Source organism: Eubalaena glacialis, chromosome 14 (genome assembly GCF_028564815.1).
Source record: "Eubalaena glacialis isolate mEubGla1 chromosome 14, mEubGla1.1.hap2.+ XY, whole genome shotgun sequence".
NCBI lineage: Eukaryota > Metazoa > Chordata > Mammalia > Artiodactyla > Balaenidae > Eubalaena > Eubalaena glacialis.
The window spans coordinates 26,260,555-26,287,182 of record NC_083729.1 but is presented as its reverse complement, the minus strand read 5'-3'; the positions used below and the strand labels follow the sequence as shown (position 1 = coordinate 26,287,182).

Genomic DNA, 26,628 nt, shown 5'->3' with positions numbered 1-26,628 from the left:
AAGCAAAGGAAAACACACTCAATAGTTTTCACCAAAACCATGACTTATACATTATAAGATAAAGAACTATTTATAATCTCAAGTGAGTTTACTCCATTAATTTATCATTTAAAGTAAGAACCTGCAATTACATAAAAAATGAAACTAACCATCCTGAAAAAGAAAGTTTAGAACCAAATGGTAGCACATCTTCTTACATATCTCATCCACAATTAAGGATAACTAAAATCATCTGTAGTGAGAAGCTGCTGCATAGCACAAGGAGATCAGCTCAACATTTTTTGACGACCTAGAAGGGTAGGATAGGGAGGGTGGGAGGGAAGCTCAAGAGGGAGGGGATATGGGGATATGTGTATACATACAGCTGATTCACTTTGTTGTACAGCAGAAACTAACACAACATTGTAAAGCAATTATACTCCAATAAAGATGTAAAAATAAATAAATAAAAATTAAAATTTTAAATAAATAAAATCATCTGTCATTTTTCACATTCCTCCAGCACATACACAATGTTAAGCATAAACTAGGCACTTAAATATCTCCACTCATAAATATATAGTTGTACAATTCATCACTACTGGGTTATATGAAGATTTACTTCAGATGTTGTATTTTTTGTTGTCACCATAATCCAGCAAAGTATCTAAAGCATAGACCTTATTGTCACACAGACTTGGATTCTAAGCCCAGCTTCTCCATCAACCATGAGACCCTTGTCAAATTAACTTCAATTTCCTGCTTCTGTGAAATGGGAAAAAATAAATACCTATTCACATAATGTTTTCACAAGAATTCAAGTGAGGATTGGTACAGTGTCTAACAGAGTAAGCCTTCAATAAATGTTAACTACAATTATTTAATATTAAAATAATTACTCAAGAAGTTAGACTGCAAAAAATGCTAAGTATTAATCTCCAAGAGAAATAAGTCTATAAAGTAATTTCATCTTTATATCCTGTTCCTGCTTGCCTATGAATGGTTTCCATTCTGTCTAATACACTCTAGGCAGCCTACTAAATTACTACTCATCTATATTACTGGAAAAACTTGTGGCCAGAAACATGACTTCAATTACCTAAGAGACAGAGAGAGAGAAGCTCTTACTTTGTTTCTAGACCTAATCTGCTCATAGACCCAGAGCCTCTTGGTTGAAAGGGAGGCCAAATCCCCTTGAGAAAGGACCCTACAACAATGCCCCAACTCTACACTGCAAATCATACTCCAAGCCTTCCCCAAAGGCACCTGTGGGCATTCACTGTAGTCACTGTGCACTAGGGAAGAGAAAATATTGTGATCTTTCAGGCATCACAAGATAGTAACACTGAACTGACCTAAAACATCACTGTGGTCCACTAGTGAAAGCGGGGACATGATGGTGAAGTGATTGATGGAATTTTGGCCCGAAGCTGTCTCAATGAGCTCTGTGGATCCCCAGACCTATCTTGTAGCTATTTCTCTACTTCCCAAATGTACAACTGGAAGAGAAAGAGAATAGGCAACTAGAAAAATTCCTACACTGTTTCTCTGATCCTCTTGGAGGACTACTAAAGTAAGAAAGGCCAAGTGGAAGCCCCTAGAACTTTCATTTTTTCTACAAAGCTACTAAACAAAAGCAATGCCACATCCTGAGGAAATTTCTGAGATTAATGTCACTATACTAGACCTGAAAGATACAGGGGTAATCAAATTATCTCACCTCCATTTAACTGACCTATTTGGCCCATGCAAACGTAAATGGATCTTGAAGAATGACTGTGGACTGTAAAATCAGGTGATGACTTCAACTGTAGCTGCTGTTCCAGATGAGGTATTTTTACTGAAGCAAATCAACAAATCCCTTGATATTTTGTAGGCAGCTACAATTCTGTCAAATACTTTTTTGTCTATACTAATTTTTAGGGCCATCCAAAAGTAGACTGCTTCTATCTGGCAGAAACAATAAATCTGCACAGTCTTACCCTAGGACTCATGCTCTTTACCATAATCTAGTCTGTAGAGATCCTGATCAACCTAACATCCTGCAGATCACCACCTTGGTCTACTACATTAGTAACACCACACTAACTGGTCCAGATGAGGGGGAAGTAGCAAGGAACTTAAGTGCCTTAGTAAGACACATGCAAGCCAGAGAGAATCAATAATCCCCAGAAAAACTCAGGGTCCTACAATCTCTTTGAAGTTTCTAAAGGTCCAGTAGTCTGGGCATGTCAGGATATTTCCTCCAAGGTGAAAGATAAGTTACTATAACTTGTAAAGGCAAACAATGAAAAGAGGCACAATGCTCGGTGGGCCTAAGTGGATTTTGGACCCCAGCGTTCAGCATATTTGAGTATGCTACTCTAACTCAATTATCAAATAATACATAAGGCACAAGAAGCTCTGTAGCATGTCCAGGCTGAATTGCAAGATGCTCTACCACTTGTACCTTATGAGCATATTCAATGACACTAGAAGTGTCTGCCGCAAGTAAAGATCCTATCAGGAGTCTCTGGGACAATCACGTAGCAGAACACTAGGGCAAAGCCATGCCCGCTCCTGTAAATAACTCTTCTCCTTCTGAGAAACAGCTCCTGGCTTCTTAGTAGTCCCTGATAGAAATACCTACCCATGAGACAAATGTCTATGCAATCAGAGTTGTTCACCACAAACTAGGTGTTATCTGACACACCAAACCATAATATTGGGTATGAGGGCTAGCCTTCATTAAGTGGTTCATAAGAAATCAGTCTTGAGAAATCCAAAAGGCAATTCAATTTTGAACCAGCTGAATAATCAAGTAGCTCAGATTTCCACAATACCTACTCTTTATGACTCCTTTCTCATTCCACGTTGATGGCTTCAGAGGGAACTCCTTATGATGAGATAATTGAGGAAGAAAACCTTTAGCTGTGACATACAGATGGTTCTGCACATTATGTTGGTACCATCCCAAAGTGGATGGCTGCAGCATCACAGTCCCAATCAGGACAGTGGTGAAGGTGAAATCTTCTCAGTGGTCAGAACTTCAACCAGTTCATTTGGCTGTTCTCTTTGTCCGGACTGAGAGTTGGCCAGAAGTAAAGGTCCTCAATGATTAATGGACAGTAGCTAATGTTTTGGCTAGATGTTCAGGAATTTGGAAGGATCAGGATTAGAAGATTGTTAACAAGGAAGTCAAGGGTTAAGGTCTTTGGACAGACCTCTCAAAATAAACACAGTGTGAAAATATTTGTGAAATACGTGAATGCTCATCAAAAGGCATCCATTCTAGGGCTTCCCTGGTGGCACAGTGGTTGAGAATCTGCCTGCTAATGCAGGGGACATGGGTTCGAGCCCTGGTCTGGGAAGATCCCACATGCCGCGGAGCAACTAGGCCCGTGAGCCACAACTACTGAGCCTGTGCATCTGGAGCCTGTGCTCCGCAACAAAAGAGGCCACGATAGTGAGAGGCCCGTGCACCGTGATGAAGAGTGGCCCCCGCTTGCCGCAACTAGAGAAAGCCCTTGCACAGAAACGAAAACCCAACACAGCCAAAAATAAATAAATAAATAATTAAAAAAAAAAAAAAAGGCATCCATTCTAGAGGAGATGGGCAAATTATACACACTATATGAATGTCACTCACCCTCTGGCCATAGCCACTCCAGTGCTTGCTCAATGGACCTGTGTGCAAAATGCCATGGCAACAGAGACAGAAGGTATGTACAGGCCCAACATTAACTTCCTCTCACCAGGACTGAGCAGGCTAACGGCAGGTTAACCTGCCAATGGCAAATACCAAAGCTGAGCCACCAATATGACACCATTATCCAGAAGAAACAGCCAACTATCTGATTGCAGGTTGATTATATTGGATTCCTTCAGTCACAGACTGGGTAGCAATTTGTCTTCACTGTAATAGACACGTATTCTGGATGTGCATTTATATGTTCTGCCCACAATGCTCTGCCATAATATTAAACCACTACTGTGGACTAACAGAATGGCTTATGTACCAACAAAGTATTCCATACAACTTTGCTTTTTGCTTCTGACCAAGAAAGCACTTCAAAGGAAAAAAAAAAAAAAAAAAAGAAAGGCAGCAATGGGCTCTTGCCCATGAAATTGACTGGTCTTACCAGGGTATCATACAGAAGGAGCTGACCTGACAAAAAGGTGTGATGCCTTACCAAAGACTCATCTTCAGTACTAATTGAGAGAGACATCTGAAAGTCTGGAGTTCTACCTTACAGGATTACGTATATGCTTTCAATCAGCAAAAAACACATGACACAGTTTCTCCTAGCAGGGTTGCTATTATACGTAATAATCCGTTCACAGACTTTATTTTTAAGCTCTAGGCTCTAGAGGTCTTGTGTCAAGGAAGGAATGTTCCACCAAGGGTACAATGGTTCCACTGAATTAGGTGTTGATACTGCTACCCAGCAATTTTGGGTTCCTCTTGTCACTGAATCATCAGGCAAAGAAGGTGGTTATTCTACTGGTTGGTATGATGAAAACTGACAGACACAGGGAAATTGGATTGATGCTAAATAACAGGAGCAAGGAGAACTTAATTACAATCCAGGAGATTCTCTAAGGTGCTTCTAAGCTCTTCCACATCCAATAGTAACAGTGAAAGGACAAGTACAACTTAACACAGTACCACAGAAGATTTGGATCCTGCAAGAGTGAAGCCTTGAGTCACTTGACCATGTAAAGACACCTGACCAGTTGAGGTGCTGGCTGAGGACAAAAGGAATACGGAATAGGCAGGAGAAGAAAGAGGCTGTGAATATCAAATATATCCTCTTGATATTACAGACCATTATAGAACTGAGGGATACAGCAACTATATATATTTTCTTCCCTTATTACATAAATGATAGATGAATATATATTTAGATAGATACAGAGAGACAGACATTATTTTACGTAAGAATTTTTGGTTGTAATTAATTTAGTCTTTAGGTAGCACGGTTCTGTTACCTAAACACTTGAAACTATAAATTTTAGGAGTAGTTAATATCACCTAGGGATGGATAAAATGTCTGTTGGAACTTTGTGTCTGTTCTGGGGACGGGGAGAGAATATCTTCATTTGTGAAAAGGAACAGTACGTCTTGTTAAGTAAAAGCATAATATTTTTGTTGTATGAAAGTTCAAACACATATAGATGGTATGTATGGAGACGCTGAGTAGCCAAAGGAGTGGCATGTGCCAGTTATTAAACTACTGTCTCTCGGGTCCAAACCTACCCTTTTCTCTCTTCTCCATCATGTTTGGGCTGGGATTCTGTAAACTATTATTTCTTCTTTGCCAACCAGTTTCCTGGCTGTTAAGTTCTGACAAAAGGAACACGGGATGGAAATTGGAAAGCATGATGAGGGGAGAAAGACTTACTCCTTGCTATTACTTGTCATTGCTATCAATATTGTTTTAGCAAAGGACCTGGTGGCAGCAGTTGATTCTTCTGGTCTTTAGAGGTTTTTTGTTTTGTTTTCTTAGCATTCCCAGGACCAGTTTCACAGAGCTCCCTCAGAGGCACTAACATTAGCCTAGTAGCATCTCTCTTCAGAAATCTGAGGCTCAGTTCATCAAGTTCCAATCTCCAAGCTCCTGAGGTACCTACTGGATAACAGCTCCTCCTCAGAAGTCTGAGTCCCAGACCCATGGGGCCTATTCTCTAAGTTTTTAAGTATCGAGGTTCTAAAAATCCTAACCTCTTGTTCCTTCAGACTGAAGTGAGTGCTGATTCCCATAGTTACCATCTGTGTATTACTTCAGGGTTTCCTCTTCACTTTTTCAGTTCTCATACACATATTAAGTCAATTCCTTACAATAAATTCTCTCTGTTGAAATACACAGTATGATTTCTGTTTTACTAAATAAAAATGTCCCATCAATGGAATAAGGGTTCATAAAATCATGGTAAATCTATAAAAATAAACTTCAATGTAAACATTAGGAAGAATACAGATGATCTATGAGGACTGATATGAAAAGATACTCAGGATACATCCTTCAATGAAAAAAAGCATGGTATATGCTATAATCTGAATATTTGTGTCCCCCCGAAATTCATCTGTTGAAATTCTAACCCCCAAAGGGGAGGGTTATTAGTAAGTAGGGCCTTTGGGAGGTACTAGGGCATGAGGGTGGAGTCCTCTTTATAAAAGAGGTTCCAGAGAGATCCCTTGCCTTTTCCACCATGTAAGGACACAGTGAGAAGGTACCAGCTATGACCCAGGAAGAAGGACTTCACCAGAAGAAACATCTCTCAGTCGGTGGTATTCCGTTATAGCAGCCCAAACAGACTAAGACAGTACATCACAATATTTTAGTATAATTTCAACTGTACTCGAGAAAAAAAGATATTTATAGATGTAAAAGTTATTTTTAGAAAGATAGCTTTTACCTTCTACCTTTTATACCTTCAATATAAAAATTGTATATGTACTACATTTACAACTTAGAAAAGATGTTAAAAGAAAAACACAGAAAAATTAATGAAATATATCCAAGGATTTAATTCAAAGCACCATCTCCCACAGACATCCTTAGTCATCAGTGTGGGGAGGACGGAGAAAGGCAAAAGTATAGAGGTGTTCTTTCTACTATAACCCCAAACAAGGTAATTTTTTTTTAACTTCTTACCTTAGCAACTTTGTGGTTTGCTGCAGTCTCATGAGATGTATTTTTCAAACCATCTTTGAGCTGTGTGATGAACAAATCATAACCCTCCGTACTAGAAATATCTACCTTTTCTAAACATGCAGATAAGAGCTGTTGTGCCTAAATAAAAAAGATGATCACAAAAAATTAACCACAACCAAAAATGTTAAATTCAGATTCTTATACAAATATTTTAATTCTGATAGGTACTATACTAAAGCTTCCTACTTTTACGTTTTTTAAACAAACTTAGTTAAATCAAATAATGACTTGAAGGGCTGTTACAAAATTAAATGAGATAAAGCAATGTATTCAGTGTAGTACCACATAGTAAATTTTTAGTACATAGAAGCTTTTATAAGCCAAAGCAAGATAGAAAAAACTGGCTAAGCTGAAACCATGAACAAAAGTAAAAGAGATAAAAATGTAAAGACATAAATGTAAAGTCCTCCAATGAGCTTTAAATACTCAAACTATGCAAAATCGTAAGAGGGGTCACTCGCTAAGTCAGCAGGTAATAAAAAAAAAGCCCTTTGCATTGTTACCCACATATTCAATATGAACTACGTTAACAGAAATATTTGGGCAATATATGGAAAAGAACACATCCACACTAATCCAACCAAACCCAGGACCCCATTCTTTAGGCAAGACAGTAACAAACTAGTGTGATGCAAGAAAGGATGCCTGGGATGGTGGAAGGACTACAAACAATACTACGTGAACAAGAGAGCTGTAATTATTTATGTAGAAAGAAAGAAGACCAGCAACAGATATTATGAGCTGGCAAGGTGGAGGAGGTGGCAGAAGCTGGCTAAATATCTAGCATTTAGGTCAGAGTAGTAGGAAAAATATTGACTTGACGGTCCATTTCATATAAATGTTCAACTATTTTATTGTAATTCTGTAGTTCCTTTTAAAGCCCAACAGTTTAATACCATCTTTCATTGTAGGCTACGATGTATATATCCTTTATTAAGATATCACCTGGTCTAAGTTCCTTAAAGTAGGAGAGGAAAAAATGTTCAGTACAAGTAGAACTAATTAATTCTCTGTCCGAAGATTTTAGACATGCCCCCGATCCAGATATTCTGATGACAAAAAGATGGCTACTCTGTTTTCAGAACTCAAACCTTTAGCAACATGCTTTCAATATTAACATATACTAGGTGACTGTGATATGACACTAAATATGAAATCTAAGTAGATATACGTTGGTACTTTGTTTTTTTACAAAAAGCCTTCCAAAGAGGGAATAAAACATGTAAACCGCACTTAAAATTCACACATTAACACTTTTCATGTCCTAAAAATGGGAAAAATGCTATATTGATTTTTATCAATTAATCATATCAATCTGCCAAATGCAAAACAATTAATAATCAACAACTTGGGATGAACACAGAAATAATATCTCACTTTATTAGGGAGTACAGCATTATAATCTTTTATATTCTGGGATGATTTAAAATCTGGTAAATCTGAAAAAATGTACTTTCAAATTACATGATATGAACATCAACTCACACAAAAGGATTTAAGTCAGGATAGACTTACAAATTAAGTAATGAATATGTAACACAGAAATATACATATAGCTGAAATTTTAAAGTGGAATTGTTAAGAAACATGATACATAGCAAAGATTACTGGTTGTCCATTACTATTTATTCCTTCTTTTTTAATATTAAAGAAAAAAGAACCACCTCAGCTTAATGTGGCCATGTGACTAAATTCTGGCCAATGGAGTAAATATGAAAAGGGCATATGTGAAACAGTTTGTAAAAGAGAACAAGAAAAATGAAGGAGGGGAAGAGAGGGAAGGAGAGGATGAGGGAGGTAGGTGAAAGGAAAAGGAGAGAAGGTGGGTGGGTAATACCAGTGTGCTCCCCTGGCCTTTTGCCCACCTTTTCCTTAAGACTGGGAAGTAATGAGACTTGAAGCAGCTGTCTTGGACTCAGGAAATGGAAGCTAAGTGTTGAGGTAAACAAAGCTGTCCCTATAACTTAGCCCAGTACTGTTACTGGAAAGAAACTATCTTGTTTAAGCCATTGTATTTTGGGGCCTCTGTTACAGTGGTATAACCTGTACAGTTCATACTTCTTTGTTATTATAGGGATACATATATAATATCCTCAAAGGACAACCTAATTTCATTTAACAGCTAGTAAGTCTGAAACTACATTAAGTAGAAAAGCATATTGATACTTATTTCAACTTACCTCTGTGACAGGTAATTCAAGCTGAACCACATCATCCTGCTTTGAAACTGGAGTTTGCAGAGCAGTGTCTAACAACAAGATTCCATTAAGGTCCTTTCTACACCCTACTGCATAATCATCCACAAAAATAACTTTATCCACAGCAGAAATATACTGACATTTCACCTGTCCACCTGGTTTAGCTGTTAAAAGAACAAAAATTCAACACTTAAGATTTTAAGACCAATAGTTCATTTAAAATAAATGTTTACATGGCAACTAAATATAATAATCTTTGACTGAAAAAAAATGCTCTAAAGGACATTAGAACTGATAAATTGGAATATGTACTGTAGCTTAAAGTAATAATATGAAATTATCAGAACTTGAAAACTATATTGCTGTTATAAGAGAATATCATTATTCTTAGAAATACACATGGAAATAGTAAAGGGTAAAGGAACATGATATACGCAACCTATTCACAAGAGAGCAAAAGTAATATGTATGTATGTGTGAGGGAATGATAAGCAAATGTGGTAAAATATTTAAAATTAAAATTAGTGGAACTGGGGGTTTCCCTGGTGTCACAGTGGTTAAGAATCCGCCTGCCAATGCAGGGGACACGGGTTCGAGCCCTGGTCGGGGAAGATCCCACATGCCGCGGAGCAACTAAGCCCGTGCACCACAACTACTGAGCCTGCGCTGTAGAGCCCACGAGCCACAACTACTGAAGCCCGTGTGCCTATAGCCTGTTCTCCACAACAAGAGAAGCCACCGCAATGAGAAACCCGTGCACCGCAATGAAGAGTAGCCCCCACTCGCCGCAACTAGAGAAAGCCGGCACGCAGCAACAAAGACCCAACGTGGCCAAAAATAAATTTTAAAAAATAAAATATATAAATTAAAAAAAATTAGTGGAACTGGGTAAAGGTTGTAGAGAAGTCCTTTGTACTACACTACTTCAAAATAAAGTGTTTGGAAAAAATTTTTAAATATTCAATACTGTACAACATTGTAAATCAACTATACTTCAATTAAAATAAATAAATACTCAATATTTTCTTCACATCTTTTTTTCTTTTTTCCAAAAGTCATTAAGCATAAAGTCAATGTGGACAGTTTCTAGGTAACTACCTCAAAAGTTCTTTAGGGCTTTTATATCTGAGATAAAATTATGGAAAACTGTTATAACCTAAGCTAAGAGAACTAGTAAAGTCTCTAGTTCAACTACCACTGAAAAAACAGTCAACTATCACTGATGATCAATGTCCCCCGAAGTTTCTGCTGAATCAATATCGGAAGAGTATTTTAACAGAAATAACATTTCTCAGAATAAATTAGAGTAGAATTTCAAGAAGTATTACGAAAGACAGTAAAACATAGAAGCTTTAAATACCAAAAAATATTGGAAAAGATAACATCAATTTCTACATTTTAATTTATAAGAGATTTATAAGGAGACTAATGTTAAGTATTCTGCCATGAATACAGAGTCTCTGTAAAAAGACTTGAAAGAATGATCAACTGTGAAATTTTATTGCACTAATGAAGAAACTTCTCTGGGAGCAAGCAATCCTGCCGCCAGTATACCTTATTCTAAACCCCCACACAACGCTACAGAACATTCCTGATAGTAGTACGATTATTGCCTAGTGATACAAAAGCGGAAAAGAGGAGATAAATCAGGGTGCTACTCATCAATCTATAGGACAACTATAAAACATGTTATGATCAATGAATATTAGGGTTGGCTTTCTTAATCCCAGATTATTACAGTTCTCTCAAGCTTCTGGAGACATTACATAACTGATTAGGAACTAATTAATTATCTACATAAAAGCAAGAAAAATTCACGGAATTTCTATAGTTCATTCCCAGATCTTCTGGTTTGAAATATATGTTAGCATATAGGAAAATAATCTCTGTAATACAATAAAACAGGAATATTTACCTAGCACTTTTGACCTCTAGGTAAAATCACAAGAAATCATACACATTATAGGAACTGAAAGTAAAATTATGTAAGAACTTGTAAAGATAGTTTCAAAACTCATTAACTATAATTTTTTAAAATAGCCTGTTATTTTTTTACAGCAGTTTTAGGTTCACAGCAAAGTTGAGCAGAAGGCAGAGATTTCCCATATGTGCCATGCCCCCCCCCCACATAACTATAAAATTTTTAAAAACAAAACTACAAATTCTGTTTTATTGTTTTAGGGATAGGTAATTAGGTAAGGAACTGTAAAAACCATTATTTTGTTAAAACTTACCCAGAGAGGTATAAAATATGAGAATCTACACAAAGGTTTTCAACTGGGTTTCCATGCAACCCTAGAATTCCATATAATGTCACTAGAAATTCCTCAATAGATCATGACAAAAAAAAGTCAACACTTTTTTGGAACTTCTTATACTATACAATATTAGCACTCAAAGTAATGCACAGTGACCAAGCAGCCTTATTGGCAATTTCTTCAGAGGTCTTTCATGCCCACAGAGCAGCATGTAATAGGACCGTGTTTATTCAGATGAGTCCATTCCCGATTTTTTGACCTGAGTTACAGAAGGCCATTTGTAAGCGGTGACTTGCTGTACTACACGCCGGAAAGATAGTAAACTTATTATCAGCCATACTACCCCAAAGGCTCTTTGAGTTCATGTGACCTCATCTTAACTAATTACATTAGCAAAGACCCTATTTCTAAATAAGGTCACAATCTGAGGTCCCATGTGCACATGAATTATACAACCCACCACAAACTCTCTCTGAATCTTTTACTCAGCCTGAGAACTTTATTTCGAGAAAAAGAGCTTTGCTAATGTAGTCTGATAGTATGCTCAAGATTTGATTTACATCTGCCCCTAAACAAGTTCTAGATTTCTGTGAAGAAAAAATATCCTGCAATGAACAAAGAATGTTTTATGGAACTTTTCAGCTTCTAACACGTTTGGGCATGTCTTTTCTTACTTAACAAGAAATAAGACCAAAGACACAAATTCTCTAACTTGGGATAAAAATGAAATCCATGTGTGCTTAAGTCTGACCCAGAACTGAGTATTTGTACAGCAAAAAAACAAGCATAGGTTTCACAATGAGAGGTAACAATCGACATTTATTTTTAGTTATAAGAATAACAATTTTAAGTGCATAAAGGTTCATAAAAGAGATGAAACCAAGAAACCTATGTTCGAGCCAGGATGTGTTACTCAGTAAGAAAACATCTTTTCAAAGGCTTGTATGAAATTGTCTCTTAAGTTATACGTTTATTCATATTGCTTTGCTTCATGGTTTTAGTAGTATTACTATGCAACACTGTCGATAAATTTTAATGCTGCAAATAACATTAACAATATCTTACAGGGCTTCCCTGGTGGTGCAGTGGTTAAGAATCCACCTGCCAATGCAGGGGACATGGGTTCGAGCCCTGGTCTGGGAAGATCCCACATGCCGTGGAGGAACTAAGCCTGTGCGCCACAACTACTGAGCCCACGTGCCACAACTACTGAAGCCCACGTGCCTAGAGCCCATGCTCCGCAACAAGAGAAGCCACCACAATGAGAAGCCCGCGCACCGCAACAAAGAGTAGCCCCTACTCGCCCAACTAGAGAAAGCCCGCACGCAGCAACAAAGACCAAATGCAGCCAAAAATAAATAAATAAATTTATAAAAAATAAAAAACTTATAACCTGTACTTAAATTAAACCTCCCAAGTTTACCTTTAAAAAACTTAAGTCCCATTTTGGCATAAGTCAGTTATTTAATAGAAATTTATTTTGTTTGCCTTATGAGTTTAAAATGTCTGAAAATAAATTTCTCAAAGAAAGATGAGTCATGCTTAACTAATGTTTAAATTTTCAAGAAAAGTCAGCTAAAAAGTAATTTTTGGTTTTTAAATACAGGGGAAAAACTCTTACACCTACCCTCTACCACATGTTACACCTTGCTAGAATTTTCTATAGAAGATACTTGTAAAATGACTTTGAACCCTACATGGATAAAGTTTAAAAAGAAATTCAAGCAGAAAATTTTAATAGAAGAAACACTCAAATTTCCTCCAACTATACCAGAGATCAGCAAGCTTCTTATAAAAAGGTCAGATAGTAACTATTTAAGGCCTCACAAGACATATGGTCTTTCTCACAATTACTCAACTCTGCCACTGTAGTGCAAAAGCAACATGTAAATAAATGGGTATGTATGTGTTCCAGTAGCATTTTATTTGTAAAATCAGGAAACAGGCTGAGAGCTACTGAGGTGGCAGGCCATAGTTTGCAGACTCCTGACTGACATTAATGACTTGCATTAGTACAGATTTTCTTTTGGGGCAAGGGAAATTTCACAAAAATAGTAGGTGAAAAATTCACAGCCAGACACAATAAGCTGCTGAAAACTAACACAGAAAAATCTTGAAAGCAACCAGAGGATATGTTACGTACAAGCAAGTAATAATTACAATAAAAGCACATTTATCATTAAAAACCATGGGGTTCATTAGGAATTGAACCATTTTTAAAATACTGAAAAAAGAAATTCTATATTCAACAAAAATATCCATCAGGAATGAAGGTGAAATAAAGACAATCTCAGATGAGGGAACACTAAAGAGAAATTTTGCCAGCAAACCTGCTCAAATAGAATCACAAAAGGAAGTTCATCAAAGAGAAGGGAAATTATTCAGAAATAAACTTAGGGTATCAAGAATGAGGGAAGAGCAACAGAAATGGTAAATATCTGGGTAAATATAAGTGATGATTCTTCACCTCAGTTCTTTAAAATACATTTGACAACTGAAAGCAAAAATTTCTACAATGACTGGTGGTCTTCAATGTCACATATATGTAATAAATAAGTCAACCATAACTTAAAAAAGAGAAAGGTACAATAGGGCGGCATGGTTTCTATATTCCACTTAAAGTGGTAAAATAGGGCTTCCCTGGTGGCACAGTGGTTAAGAATCCGCCTGCCAATGCAGGGGACATAGGTTCGAGCCCTGGTCCGTGAAGATCCCACATGCCGCGGAGCAACTAAGCCTGTGCGCCACAATTACTGAGCCTGTGCTCTAGAGCCCGGGAGCCACAACTACTGAGCCATCGTGCCACAACTACTGAAGCCCGTGTGCCTACAGCTCGTGCTCCGCAACAAGGGAATCCACCGCAATGAGTAACCCATGCACTGCAATGAAGAGTAGCCCCCGCTCGCTGCAACTAAAGAAAGCCCGCGCAACAACGAAGACCCAACGCAACCATAAACAAATAAAGTTCCCTTTATAAATAAATAAATAAATAAATAAAGTGGTAAAATACTGACTCTAAATAGACTGAGAAAAGTATGTATATTGCAATTCTTCAAGTAACTACAAAAGCACATACAAATAATTAGGCAAAAGCAATAGATAAGTTAAAAAAAAAAATCAAGCCAAAAAAAGCAGAAAGAGAATAGAGGAAACAAATAAATAATCAACTGGAGTATCTAAATCAAAATATCAACAATTACATTAAACATAAATGGCCTAAGTATGTCAATGAAAAGATAAACTGAATTTAAACACACACACACAAAGTCAATTCTACGATGTCTACAAGAAACTTTTACCATTCTAAAAGGGTAAAAGGATGGAAAAAAGATATATCATGCAAATATTAAACAAAGAAAGATGGAATAGTTATATTTAGATCAGCCAATGATCATAACAAAGAAAATCACCAGAAATAAATGAGGACATTACATGATAAAAGGGTGAATTCATGAAGAACAAAAAGCAATCCTAAATATATATACACGTAGGAGAACTTCAAAATAAATTCAGCAAAAATTAACAGAACTGAAGGGAGAAATAGGCATCCATAATTACAGTTGAAGACTTCAAGTTTCAGTAGTTGACAGAACTAGTAGATAGAAAACAGCACCATCAACCAATGACATTTTTAAAATATTCCACCTATCAACAGTAGAATGCACATTCATTTCAGGTGTACACTGAACATTAATCAAGACATATCATATCCTGGATCATAAAACAGACCTTAATATACAAGAAGTGAAGTTAAAAGTATGTTCTCTGAGAGCCCAGAAATAAACCCACACACCTCCGGGTCAATTAATCTTCAACAAAGGATGTAAGAATATACAATGGGAAAAAGACAGTCTCTTCAGCAAGTGGTGTTGGGAAAGCTGGACAGCCACATGTAAATCAATGAAGTTAGAACACACCCTCACACCATACACAAAAATAAACTCAAAATGGCTTAAAGACTTAAATATAAGACATGACACCATAAAACTCCTAGAAGAGATCATAGGGAAAACATTATCTGAAATAAATCGTACCAATGTTTTCTTAGGTCAGTCTCCCAAGGCAACAGAAATAAAAGTGAAAATAAACAAAAGGGACCTAATCAAACTTATAGGCTTTTGCACAGCAAAGGAAACCATAAACAAAACAAAAAGACAACCTATGAACTAGGAGAAAATATTAGCAAATGATGTGACAGACAAGGGCTTAATCTCCAAAATATACAAGTAGCTCATACAACCCGATCGAAAAATGGGCAGAAGACCTTAATAGACATTTCTCCAAAGAAGAAATACAGATGGCCAATAAGCACATAAAAAGATATTCAACATCACTAATTATTAGAGAAATGCAAATCAAAACTACAATGAGGTACCACCTCACACTGGTCATAATGGCCATCATTAAAAAGTCTACAAATAACAAATGCTGGAGAGGGTGTGGAGAAAAGGGAACCCTCCTACACTGTTGGTGGGAATGTAAGTTGGTGCAGCCACTAGGGAAAACAGTATGGAGGTTCCTCAAAAGACTAAAAACAGAATTACCATATGATTCAGCAATCCCACTCCTGTACATATATCCAGACAAAAATTATTCAAAAAGATACATGCACCCCTATGTTCACAGCAGCACTATTCACAATAGCCAAAACATGGAAACAACCTAAATGTCCAGCAAAAGATGAATGGATAAAGAAGATGTGGTACATATATACAATCAAATACGACTCAGCAATTAAAAAGAACAAAATAATGTCATTTGCAACAACAGGGATGCAACTAGAGATTATCATACTAAGTGAAGTAAGTCAGAAAGAGAAAGACAAAATACCATATGATATCACTTATATGTGGAATCTAAAATATGACACAAATGAACCTATGTACAAAACAGAAACAGACTCACGGACACAGAAAACAGACTTGTGGTTGCCAAGGGGGAGGGGATTGGGGGAGGGATGGAGTTAGCAGATGTTAGCTATTGTATACAGAATGGATAAATAACAAGGTCTTACTGTAAAGCACGGGAAACTATATTCAATATCCTATGATAAACAATAATGGAAAACAATATTAAAAAAAAGAATGTATATATGTATAACTGAATCGCTTCAGTGTACAGCAGAAATTAACACAATGTTGTAAAACAGCTATACTTCAATAAAACAAACAAATAAACAAACAAAAAGTATGTTCTCTGACCATAATGGATTTAAGTAGAAATCAGTAACAGAAATATAATGGGAAACCTCTAAATACTTGTAAATTAAACAACATACTTCTAAAGAATCTTTAGGGCAATGAAGAAGTCTAAACATTTTTAAAAGAAGGAAAATGAGGGAGTTCCCCATGGTCTAGTGGTTGGGATTCGGCGCTTTCACTGCCGTGGTCTGGGTTCAATCCCTGTTGGGGAACTGATATCCCACAAGCTGCAGCGCAGCCAAAAAAAAAAAAGAATGAAAATGAAAATATAATATCAAAACATGTCATATGAAGCTAAAACAGGGACTTCCCTGGTGGTCCAGTGGTTAAGAATCCGTCTTCCAATGCTGGGGACGCAGGTTCAATCCCTGGTCAGGGAACTAAGATCCCACATGCCACAAGGCAACTAAGCCCTCATGCCACAACTACTGAGCACGCGGGCCACAACTAGAGAGCCTGCGTGCCACAACTAGAGAGAAGTCCATGCACCACAACGAGGAGCCCACATGCCGCAACTGAGACCCGATGCAGTCAAAAATTAAATAAAATAATTTTTAAAAACAAAAAGAAGCAAAAACAGTGATTAGATTAAAATTTATAGAAATTGAATGCTTATACTGGGGTGGGGAAGAAGGCCTGAAATCAATAACCTAAGCTTCCTATTTAAGAAAACCAGAAAAAGAGCAAAACAAGCAAAAGAAAAGAAACAATAAAGATAATAGCGGAAATCAGTGGAAGTGAAAATAGAAAAACAACACAGAAAATCAATATAAGCAAAAACGAGTTCTTTGCAAAGATCAATGAAATTTATAAAGCTGTAACAAGACTGGCAAAGAAAAAAAAAGAAGACATAAATTACCAATAATATCAGGAATGAAAGAGGAGCTAGATGACAGATCCTGCAGACATCAAAAGATAAATAATACTATGAACATCTCTATGCACATAAATTTGACAACTTAGGTCGTCAAAATAAATTTGACACTACAAATGTTAAAAAGATAACTGAGGAATAATACGGATAGATCTATACACATAAATTTTGAAACAGAAGTGAGATTCCTTAAAAACCACAAACTACCAAATTATCCAAAATGAAACAGATAATCTAAATTAAGGAAAGTGAATTCATAGTTTAAAACTTTTCAAAGAAATCTCCAGGCTTACCTGATTTCTCTGGAGAACTTAAAAAGTAACACCAATTCTACACAATCTCTTTCAGGAAACAGAAGAGGGAACACTTTCAAACTCATTTTATGAGGCCAGATTTAACCTGATATCCAAACTAGAAAAAGACAGTACAAAAAGAGAAACTGCATACCATTATTCCTCATGCAGATTGATGCAAAAATCCTCAACAAAATAAAAGCAAATGGAGTTTAGCAATATATAAAAATAACAATACACCAGGACCAAGTAGGGTTATCCCAGGGATGCAAAACTGGTTCAATATTCAAAAATCAATGTAAGCTACCATGATAATTGCTTAAAGAAGAAAAACCACATAATCAACTCAGCAGATGCATTTGGCAAAATACATCTTTTCATGATTTAAAAAAAAAAAAAAAAAAAGCCCTCAGCAAATTAAAAGGTAATTTCCCCAATCTGATAAAGGATGGCTACAGGAAGTCTACCACTATCAAACACTTAATGGTAAAAGACTGAACACTTTCCCCCTAAGATCACAAACAGGACAAGGATATTACACTCTCATCACTCCTATCCAATATCATAATGGAAGATCTAGCCACTGCAATAAGAAATGGGGAGCCAGACAGATTAGAAAGGAAGAAATCAAACTGTCCCTATTCACAGATAACATGATTACCTATGTAGAAAATCCCAAAGAATCTAAAAAACAAAAACTCCTAGAGCTAATGAGTTGAGCAAGGTTTCACTGAACAAAGTCAATACACAAAAATCAAACAACTGTATTTCTATATACTAGCAATGATCAATCTGAAACCAAAATTTACCCCAAAAATTAAGTCTACAAGAGCTCTAAAAACATAAAATAAAATACTTAGATATGTATCTAACAAAAGGTATACAGAATATGTATGCTGAAAAGTACAAATGACCAGTGAAAGAAATCAAAGAAGAGCTAAATAAAACCATGTTCACGGAATGGAAGAATCAACATAGCAAAGATGTCCTCTATAAATTTAATGCAATTTCAATCAAAATCCCAGCAGGAGTTTTGAGATATAGATAAACTGAGTCCAAAATAATTTGAAAAGGCAAAGGAACTGGAATAGCCAAAACAATTTTGATAAAGAATAAAGCTGGACAAATCACATTATATGACTTTAAGACCTGCTATAAAACTTACATTACCACAAGAATGTGTGCTACTGGCAAATGGATAGACACATTAGATCTAAGGAACAGAACAGAATCCAGATACAGAACTGCATAAACATGACCATCTGATTTTTTTAAATGATTTCTTTAAATTGTGGTAAATTATACATTACATAAAACTTACCATTTTAACCATTTCTAAGTGTACAGTTCAGCGGCATTAAGTACATTCATGTTTTGCAACCATCACCACCATCCATCCACAGAACTCTTTCCATCTTGCAATACTGAAACTCTATAACCATTGACACTAACTCCCCACCTCCATCCCTATAGAACCTGGCAACCACTATTCTACTTTCCTCTGTCTCTATGAAATTGACTAAGTACCTCATGTAAGTGGCATCAGACAGTATTTGTTCTTTTGTGACTGGCTTATTTCACTGAGCATAACGTCTTCAAGGTTCATCCATGATGTACCATGTGTCAGAATTTCCTCCCTTTTTAAGGTTAATATTTCATTGTATACATACACCATATTTTGTTTATCCATTTATCCACTTACAGACACTTGGGTGGCATCTACTTCTTGTCTAGCTGGGAATAATGCCACTGTGAACATGGCGTACAAATGTTTCTTCAAGATCCTGCTTTCAATTCTTTATACCCAATACTCAAACGCAGAATTTCAAGTTCATACAGTAATTTTTAATTATTTGAGGAACTGTATTACTCAAATGTGGAATTGCAGGTTCATATGGTAATTTTTAATTATTTGAGAAACCGCATACTGTTATCCACAATGGCTGCACCATTTTATATTCCCACCAGTATGGCAAAAAGGTTCCAATCTCTATATATCCTTGCCAACACTTACTCTTCTTTTTTCTTTTTTGATAATAGCCATCCTAATGGGTGTGAAGTGATACCTCATTGTGGGTTTCATTTGCATTTCCCTAATGATTAACGATGCTGAGCATCCTTTCATGTGCTTGTTGGTCATTTGTTTATCTTCTTTGGAGAAATGTCTATTTAAGTCCTTTGCTCATTCTTTAACCAGGCTATTTGTTTTTTGCTGTTGTTGAGCTGTTTCTCTGTAATTGTCTAAATATATCTGGCTATATCTCTGGATATCTGATTGACAAATATTTTCTCCCCTTCCGTGTTTGCCTTTTTACTCTCTTGATAGTGTTCTTCAATGTACAAAAGTTTTTCATTTTGATGAAGTCCAATTTGTCTATTTATTCTCTGGGTGTCTGTGCCTTTTGTATCGTATCCAAGAAATCACTGTCATATCCAACATCTTGAAGCTTTTCTGCTTTGTTTTCTTCTAAGAGCTTAAGAGTTATAGCTCTTACATTTAAGTCTTTGATCCACTTTGAGTTAATTTTTGTATATGGTGTTTTGTATATGTTTGACTATGGTGCATATGATTGTATAAGGGTCGAACTTCATTCTTTTGCATGTGGATATCCAGTTTTCTCAGCACTATTTCTTAAAGAGATCGTCCTTTCCCCCTTTGGATGGTCTTGGCCTCCTTGTCAAAAATCATTTGACCACATATGTAAGGGGTTACTTCTGTGCTCATTAGTCCATCAGTCTTTATGTCTGTCTGTGCCAGAACCACATTATTTTGATTACTGTAGCACTGTAGTAATAAATTTTGAAATCAGCAAGTGTGAGTCCTCCAACATTTTTCTTTTTTTTTTTCCAAGAATGCTTTGGCTATTTGGGGTCCCTTGAGATTCCATACAAATTTTAGGATGGATTTTTCTATTTCTACAAAAAAAAGTCATTGGGATTTTGATAAGGATTGCAATCTGTAAACAGCTTTGGGTAGTACTGACTTCTTAACAATATAGAGACAATACCAAATGCTGGCAAGGATGCAGAGCAAGTGGAACTCATAAATTTCTAATGGAAATGCATAATGGTACAGCCACACTAGTTTGACAGCTTCTTATAAAGTTAAACATACACTTACCAAATGGCCTTGCAATCCCACTTCTATGTATTTACCCTAGAGACATAAAACCTTTATTCGCACAAAAACTTGTACTCAGGTGTTTATAACAGCTCTATTCATAATTATCAAAAGCATGTCCTCCCAAGAGTGACTGACATAAATGGTGATACATTCATATGATGGAATACTATTTAGCAAAAAAAGGAATGAACTATGGATACATGCAACAACTTGATGACTCTCGCAGGCATTATGCTATGTGCAACAAGTCAGTATCAAAAAGTTACATACTGGGTTTCCCTGGTGGTGCAGTGGTTAAGAATCCGCCTGCCAATGCAGGGGTCACGGGTCCGAGCCCTGGTCCGGGAAGATCCCACATGCCGCGGAGCAACTAAGCCCGTGCGCCACAACTACTGAGCCTGCGCTCTAGAGCCCACGAGCCACAACTACTGAGCCCGCGTGCCACAACTACTGAAGCCCGTGCTCCACAAGAGAAGCCACTGCAGTGAGAAGCCCGCACACTGCAACAAAGAGTAGCCCCCGCTCGCTGCAACTAGAGAAAGCCCGCGCACAGCAACAAAGACCCAACGCAGCCATGAATGAATGAATGAATAAATAAATAAATAAAGTTGCATACTGTAGGGTTCCATTTCCATGACATTCTAGAAAAGACAAAACGAACAGATCAGTGATTACCAAAGGTTGGGGTTGGGCGGGGAGGCTAACTACAAACGGACACCAAAGTGGATAGGAACTTTTCAGGTGTTGAAACTGCCTTGTATCCTGATTGTGGTGACGGTTACATGAATCTATGCATGTATTACTAGTATACACACATAAAAGGCCATTTACTATAATCATTAATCAAAATTTATTTTTAAATTATATAAAAGAATAAAGACATAGGAAAATATTTACAATATAGTTTCAACAAAGGGGGGAAATAGTTCATAACATATCTTACCATCCAAATTCTATAAAAATATATTAAATAATAGAAAAAGGCAAAAAGAACCTGTTACACACCAAAATGCTAAGACTGGCCATCTCTAGGTAATGAAACCATAGGTAACTGCACTTTCCCTTAGTCTATCTGATGTCCTATAATAAGGTAAATCACTTTTAAAATGGAAATTTTCAAAGGAAGAAAATTGCAGGGTTTTTAAAATTAGTTATCAATTTTAATACCCACATTAAGAAATTGTCAACTCTTTAAAAATACACCATCCATGTGCATCCCTATAAAACTTGGAAAAATACTATCAGAAATACATTATCTTTGCAAACTGACACAACACACTGTAAAAGTCCATGTCCACTGAGATATCATCAGACTTCAATGCTTAAAATAGTCTACCATAACACACAAACATACAAACATCATTCAAAGTCAATAAAGAGGGTGCAAAATTAATGTTAGGTTCTTATAAAGCCCTTAAAATATAATTAAAGTTACCAAAATAAAATCATTTAACAAAAGTTGTTAGTATACTGCATTATTCAAAGACAAAATGAGTATTCCTATAAAAGAGAACTTGGTGCAAAGAAAGCAAAGAAAGTTTGGGAAAGTTCAGTGGCTAGGCCATGAAGAAAAAGTAACAAATGGATAAAATACAAAGCAGGGGTAGTATTATTCCAGGCAGGAAAACCAACATCTACCTAAACATGGAAGAGGTTCTCCGAAATATACAGAATTATTGGAATTAAGAGTTCCAAGTTCCAATTCTCTCTATTCACTTTATCCAAAACTACTACCAGACCACTTATTTTTACAATAATCTTAAGTATCTGACATCAATTAAGAAAGTTTTGAGAACATAATCACCACTCAAAAATTTCCATGGATGTGACTCAATCTTTAAGGACCTACTCCCTGTAAGAAATTGTGGGGCCCTTTTCATATACATTACTCAATTTGTCACAGTTAAATCTCTTAACCAGTCTGGGATATATAGGTTACATTCTTCCTTCAGGATTTTGACCTGGTTATAATTAAGTAAAATTTGGGGACTAACTTCCCTATCTGATATTGCACAAGAGAACCCCTAACCATCTGTAAATAAATTCCTGTTGCTACACAGGAAGTTGCCCATGTGAGAAGCAACTCAGCTACAAATCAATGTAATTCTACAGTTTGGAACATGTGACCTTGTGAATTTCTATTTGGAGCTCATATCTGAAACTACTATTTTCTGTTTAACATAGATGGCACGTATCATCATCCTCACATAGCCTACATTTTAAGTCAGTTCAAGTCAAATTCCATCCAAATATGATGAAAATCCATCCAGCTGTTTTTGCATACTACAGTAATAGGCCAACAGAAACTTCCCCTGGATATCTGCCTTGCTGCTCTCTCACATCACTGGGATCTTTGCTCAAGTGCCATCACAGAGAGACACCCCTCCCCCACGCCAGACCACCACACAGCACAAATTTATCCACCATCATCTCACATCAGTTTTGATATCTTATGGCATTTATCACCACCTGATATAGTGTATGTGTGTGTGTGGTGTGTAATACACCTCTTTCCACTAAACCATGAGCTCTAGGTAAGCAAGGACTTTGTTAACTGCTATATCACCAGTGCTTGACACACAGTAAATGTTTTTGAATAAATGAATCATTTTCTATAGTTTTGAAGAACTTTTTAATGGATTAAAACTAAACTATATTGGGACTTCCCTGGTGGTTCAGTGGGTAAGACTCTGCGCTCCCAATGCAGGGGGCCCGGGTTCGATCCCTGGTCAGGGAACTAGATCCCGCATGTATGCCGCAACTAAGAGTTCACGTGCCGCAACCAAGAGCTCATCACATGCCACAACAAAGATCCCATGTGCCACAACTAAGACCTGGCACAGACTAAATAAATAAATCATTAACTAATTAAAATATTTTTTTAAAACTAAGCTATAATGTGAAAAAATGAAACATTCTAACAGTTAGCTTTTTTCTTAATACAATATGAAACAAAGACATTTGAGGCATGGAACAGTTGATCTGGTAGATAATCCCAGCCATTTCTGCCCTCTGTAGCCACTTTTTCCCCTGCCCTCCTTCTGCCCTCAGTATGAGGTCACTGTCCTTGCCATAGCGGCATTTTGGTGGAAAAGAATCAGAGCACTTAACTGGTTCCAAAAAATCAAACAAAACTGAATTACATGAGAAAAGGACAAAATAGAAAGCAACAGGAATTTGGCCCTTGGTACATTCCTGCTGCTTACAAGCATATTTCATTATATATACACTAAATACAATTTAAGATACAGTGGGGTAGGTTTTATTAGCAGACTAACTTGGGAGGTTTTCTTACCAAAAAAAAAAAAAAATTATGGCTAAATACAATACTATTCAATTCAAATAAAATTTGTCTCTCATTCATCTCAGTCATATGAAATAAACTTGCTCATTTAAGATTCTAGGTGAAGTTTGAACCTCTAAACCTGGCTGCCCATTAGAATCATCAGGCATGCTCTAAAAATTTTCAAAAAAAAAAAATTTTTTTTTAAAGTATGCTTGGGCTCCACTCCAGGCCACTTAAGTGAAAATACTGGGACCCAAGCAGAATATTTTTTTAAAAGCTCTCCTGATGATTCTAATGAGCAAGTGGGGCTGAGAACCACTGCCCTGTGCTATCTCCCCAGTCTTACTTGTCTCTCTCCAACTTCATAAATCAAAGTAAAAGCACAGAAACAAATCATAAAGATTTAAATTCCTGGTGCCCACGATAAATCTCAAAGAAGACATTTCTACCCGCCCTACTCTAACATTTCAATCATTTCCTCTAAAAAGTAAGCATAATATTTATTTCCTCTAAAATACATCCTTGATTTAACATACTCAAGTAGAGCACAATTACTTCTTTTTAGGAGCACTGCCCTTGTCACAAACTGTTTTATATAGCAAATAACTTATTCTTTTTGTCATTTGTACCTCCATTTTCTCCTCTCTATACCAAAAGAGTTTGGCTTAACTTTTTTGTATCCCTCACATTTGAAGTACAATTTACAAAGAATTTCTACATTCATTATCATATCACATAATGAAGTAGTCTGGGCAAGAATTACTAGCCCATTTTAGAGATGGTAACCCAGAGAAGTGTCTTGCCAAATGCACCTTTGCATGAGGCTATGGTCAGTACAATGCACATATCAGAGAGGTACCTCCCACAACCTCCCCACTACTTTTACATACTCCATTACAGAAATCTATTATTGTTTATATTCTATCTATAGTCACAGAGAACATTCCTAAGGATAGATTTCCAAATGTTCAACAACTTAAGTACGGTTACAACTACAGATTTCCAGTTAAACAAGGATATAATGCACACACATTTACCTCTGCTCCCTCCCATGCTCCCACGGAAAGACAGGAAAGACATACTAAAGAGGGCATTAAACAAGCCCACAAAGACCAAGTGAGAAGATGATAACAACAAAATTTTTGAAGTCGGAGGGCAGGCAGAAGAGTATTAACTGACTTGTTCCCCCCCATAAAAATTTCAAGGTTAAGCCAGCAAGGAAGAAAGCTCAAATTATGTGTTGTAGTATTTTTCAAATTACACAGACAATAATAAGTCTAAAATAAAAATTACTTAAAAGTAGCAGCTTTTTGCAATATTTTCTCAATTAACTAATACTAAAAACATACCTATCATAATAGGGCCCTACATTTTTTACCTTAAATTGGGAGTTCTTCTACTGAAAAATATGGGAGCCATAGCCCAGGAGGGCCAAGTCCAAGATCCTCAGGCTATCCCATCACTCCCTTCCTCATGCTTTGCACTCTAATACTAAACTGCTTATAACAAATATTACCTGCTTCATGCCTCTGCTCTTGCTCATGCTGTTCCCTCTACCTGGCTAACTCCATTTCTTTCAAGTCTCAGCTGAGGTGTCACTTCTTTTAGAAAGCTTTCCAAATTTGGGGGGAGAGTGGACTTACAATTCATCTTATTATCCCCATGTGGCAGACAAACACTTGTTGAAATGAACTATATAATTTAAAACACCAATACAAAAAGTAACATTTACTGAGTGCTCATGGTGGGTCAAGCAATGTCTACATGCATTAGCTTACTTAATATCTTTCCAAAAACCAAATGAGTTAGGTACTAATTATGAAGTGAAGAGAGAGGTTAATCATCTTGCCTAAGACAAAGCTAGTAAGTGATGAATCATAGACTGGAACTCAGTCTGGCTCCGGAGCCAATATCTTTAACAACTAGACTAGGCTTTGTCTATAAATGCCATTGCCTTCCAAGTCTGTATTCCCAAATCTTCAAGCTTCAACCCTGAATTTCCAAATGTCTTCTGGACATCTCTACATGGATGTCCTTCAAGAACCTCAAAAGTAACACAACTGAAATCACTATGTCCCTCTTGCTCCTCAGCATTCTCCAACAAAAGCTACTCACCACACCTTCTTGTACTGCTATTCAGGTTAATTCATTCATCCAGTTACCCAAAGTAGAAAGCTAAGTATGAGTAATTTTCACCTTGTCAATCCCTCTCATCCCCACGTTCACCAAATTATGTTGTTCCTACCTCTCAAACTAACTTACATGCAGCTCTCATCACTTCTCACCCCTGGGCATTAGCTTGGAATCTTTCCTTCTGAAAAACAAATACCGTATGCTAACACATATATATGGAATCTAAGAAAAATAAGAAAAAAATAAGAAAAAAAAAAAGGTCATGAAGAACCTAGGGGCAAGACAGGAATAAAGACACAGACCTACTAGAGAATGGACTTGAGGATATGGGGAGGGGGAAGAGTAAGCTAGGACGAAGTGAGAGAGTGGCATGGACATATATACACTACCAAACGTAAAATAGATAGCTAGTGGGAAGCAGCCGCAGAGCACAGGGAGATCAGCTCGGTGCTTTGTGACCACCTAGAGGGGTGGGACAGGGAGGGTGGGAGGGAGGGAGACACAAGAGGGAAGAGATATGGGGACATATGTATATGTATAACTGATTCACTTTGTTATAAAGCAGAAACTAACACACCATTGTA

General features: G+C 36.7%; 1 protein-coding gene across 1 annotated transcript in view; it reads right to left on the bottom strand.

Annotated features, from left to right (window-relative positions):
* BIRC6 (baculoviral IAP repeat containing 6) overlaps positions 1-26,628 on the bottom strand; it is a 242,855-nt gene that overhangs the window by 207,479 nt on the left and 8,748 nt on the right. Inside the window, 2 exon segments of the mRNA XM_061168520.1 lie at positions 6,618-6,755; positions 8,858-9,039. Of these exon segments, the coding sequence (XP_061024503.1) occupies positions 6,618-6,755; positions 8,858-9,039 (320 nt within the window).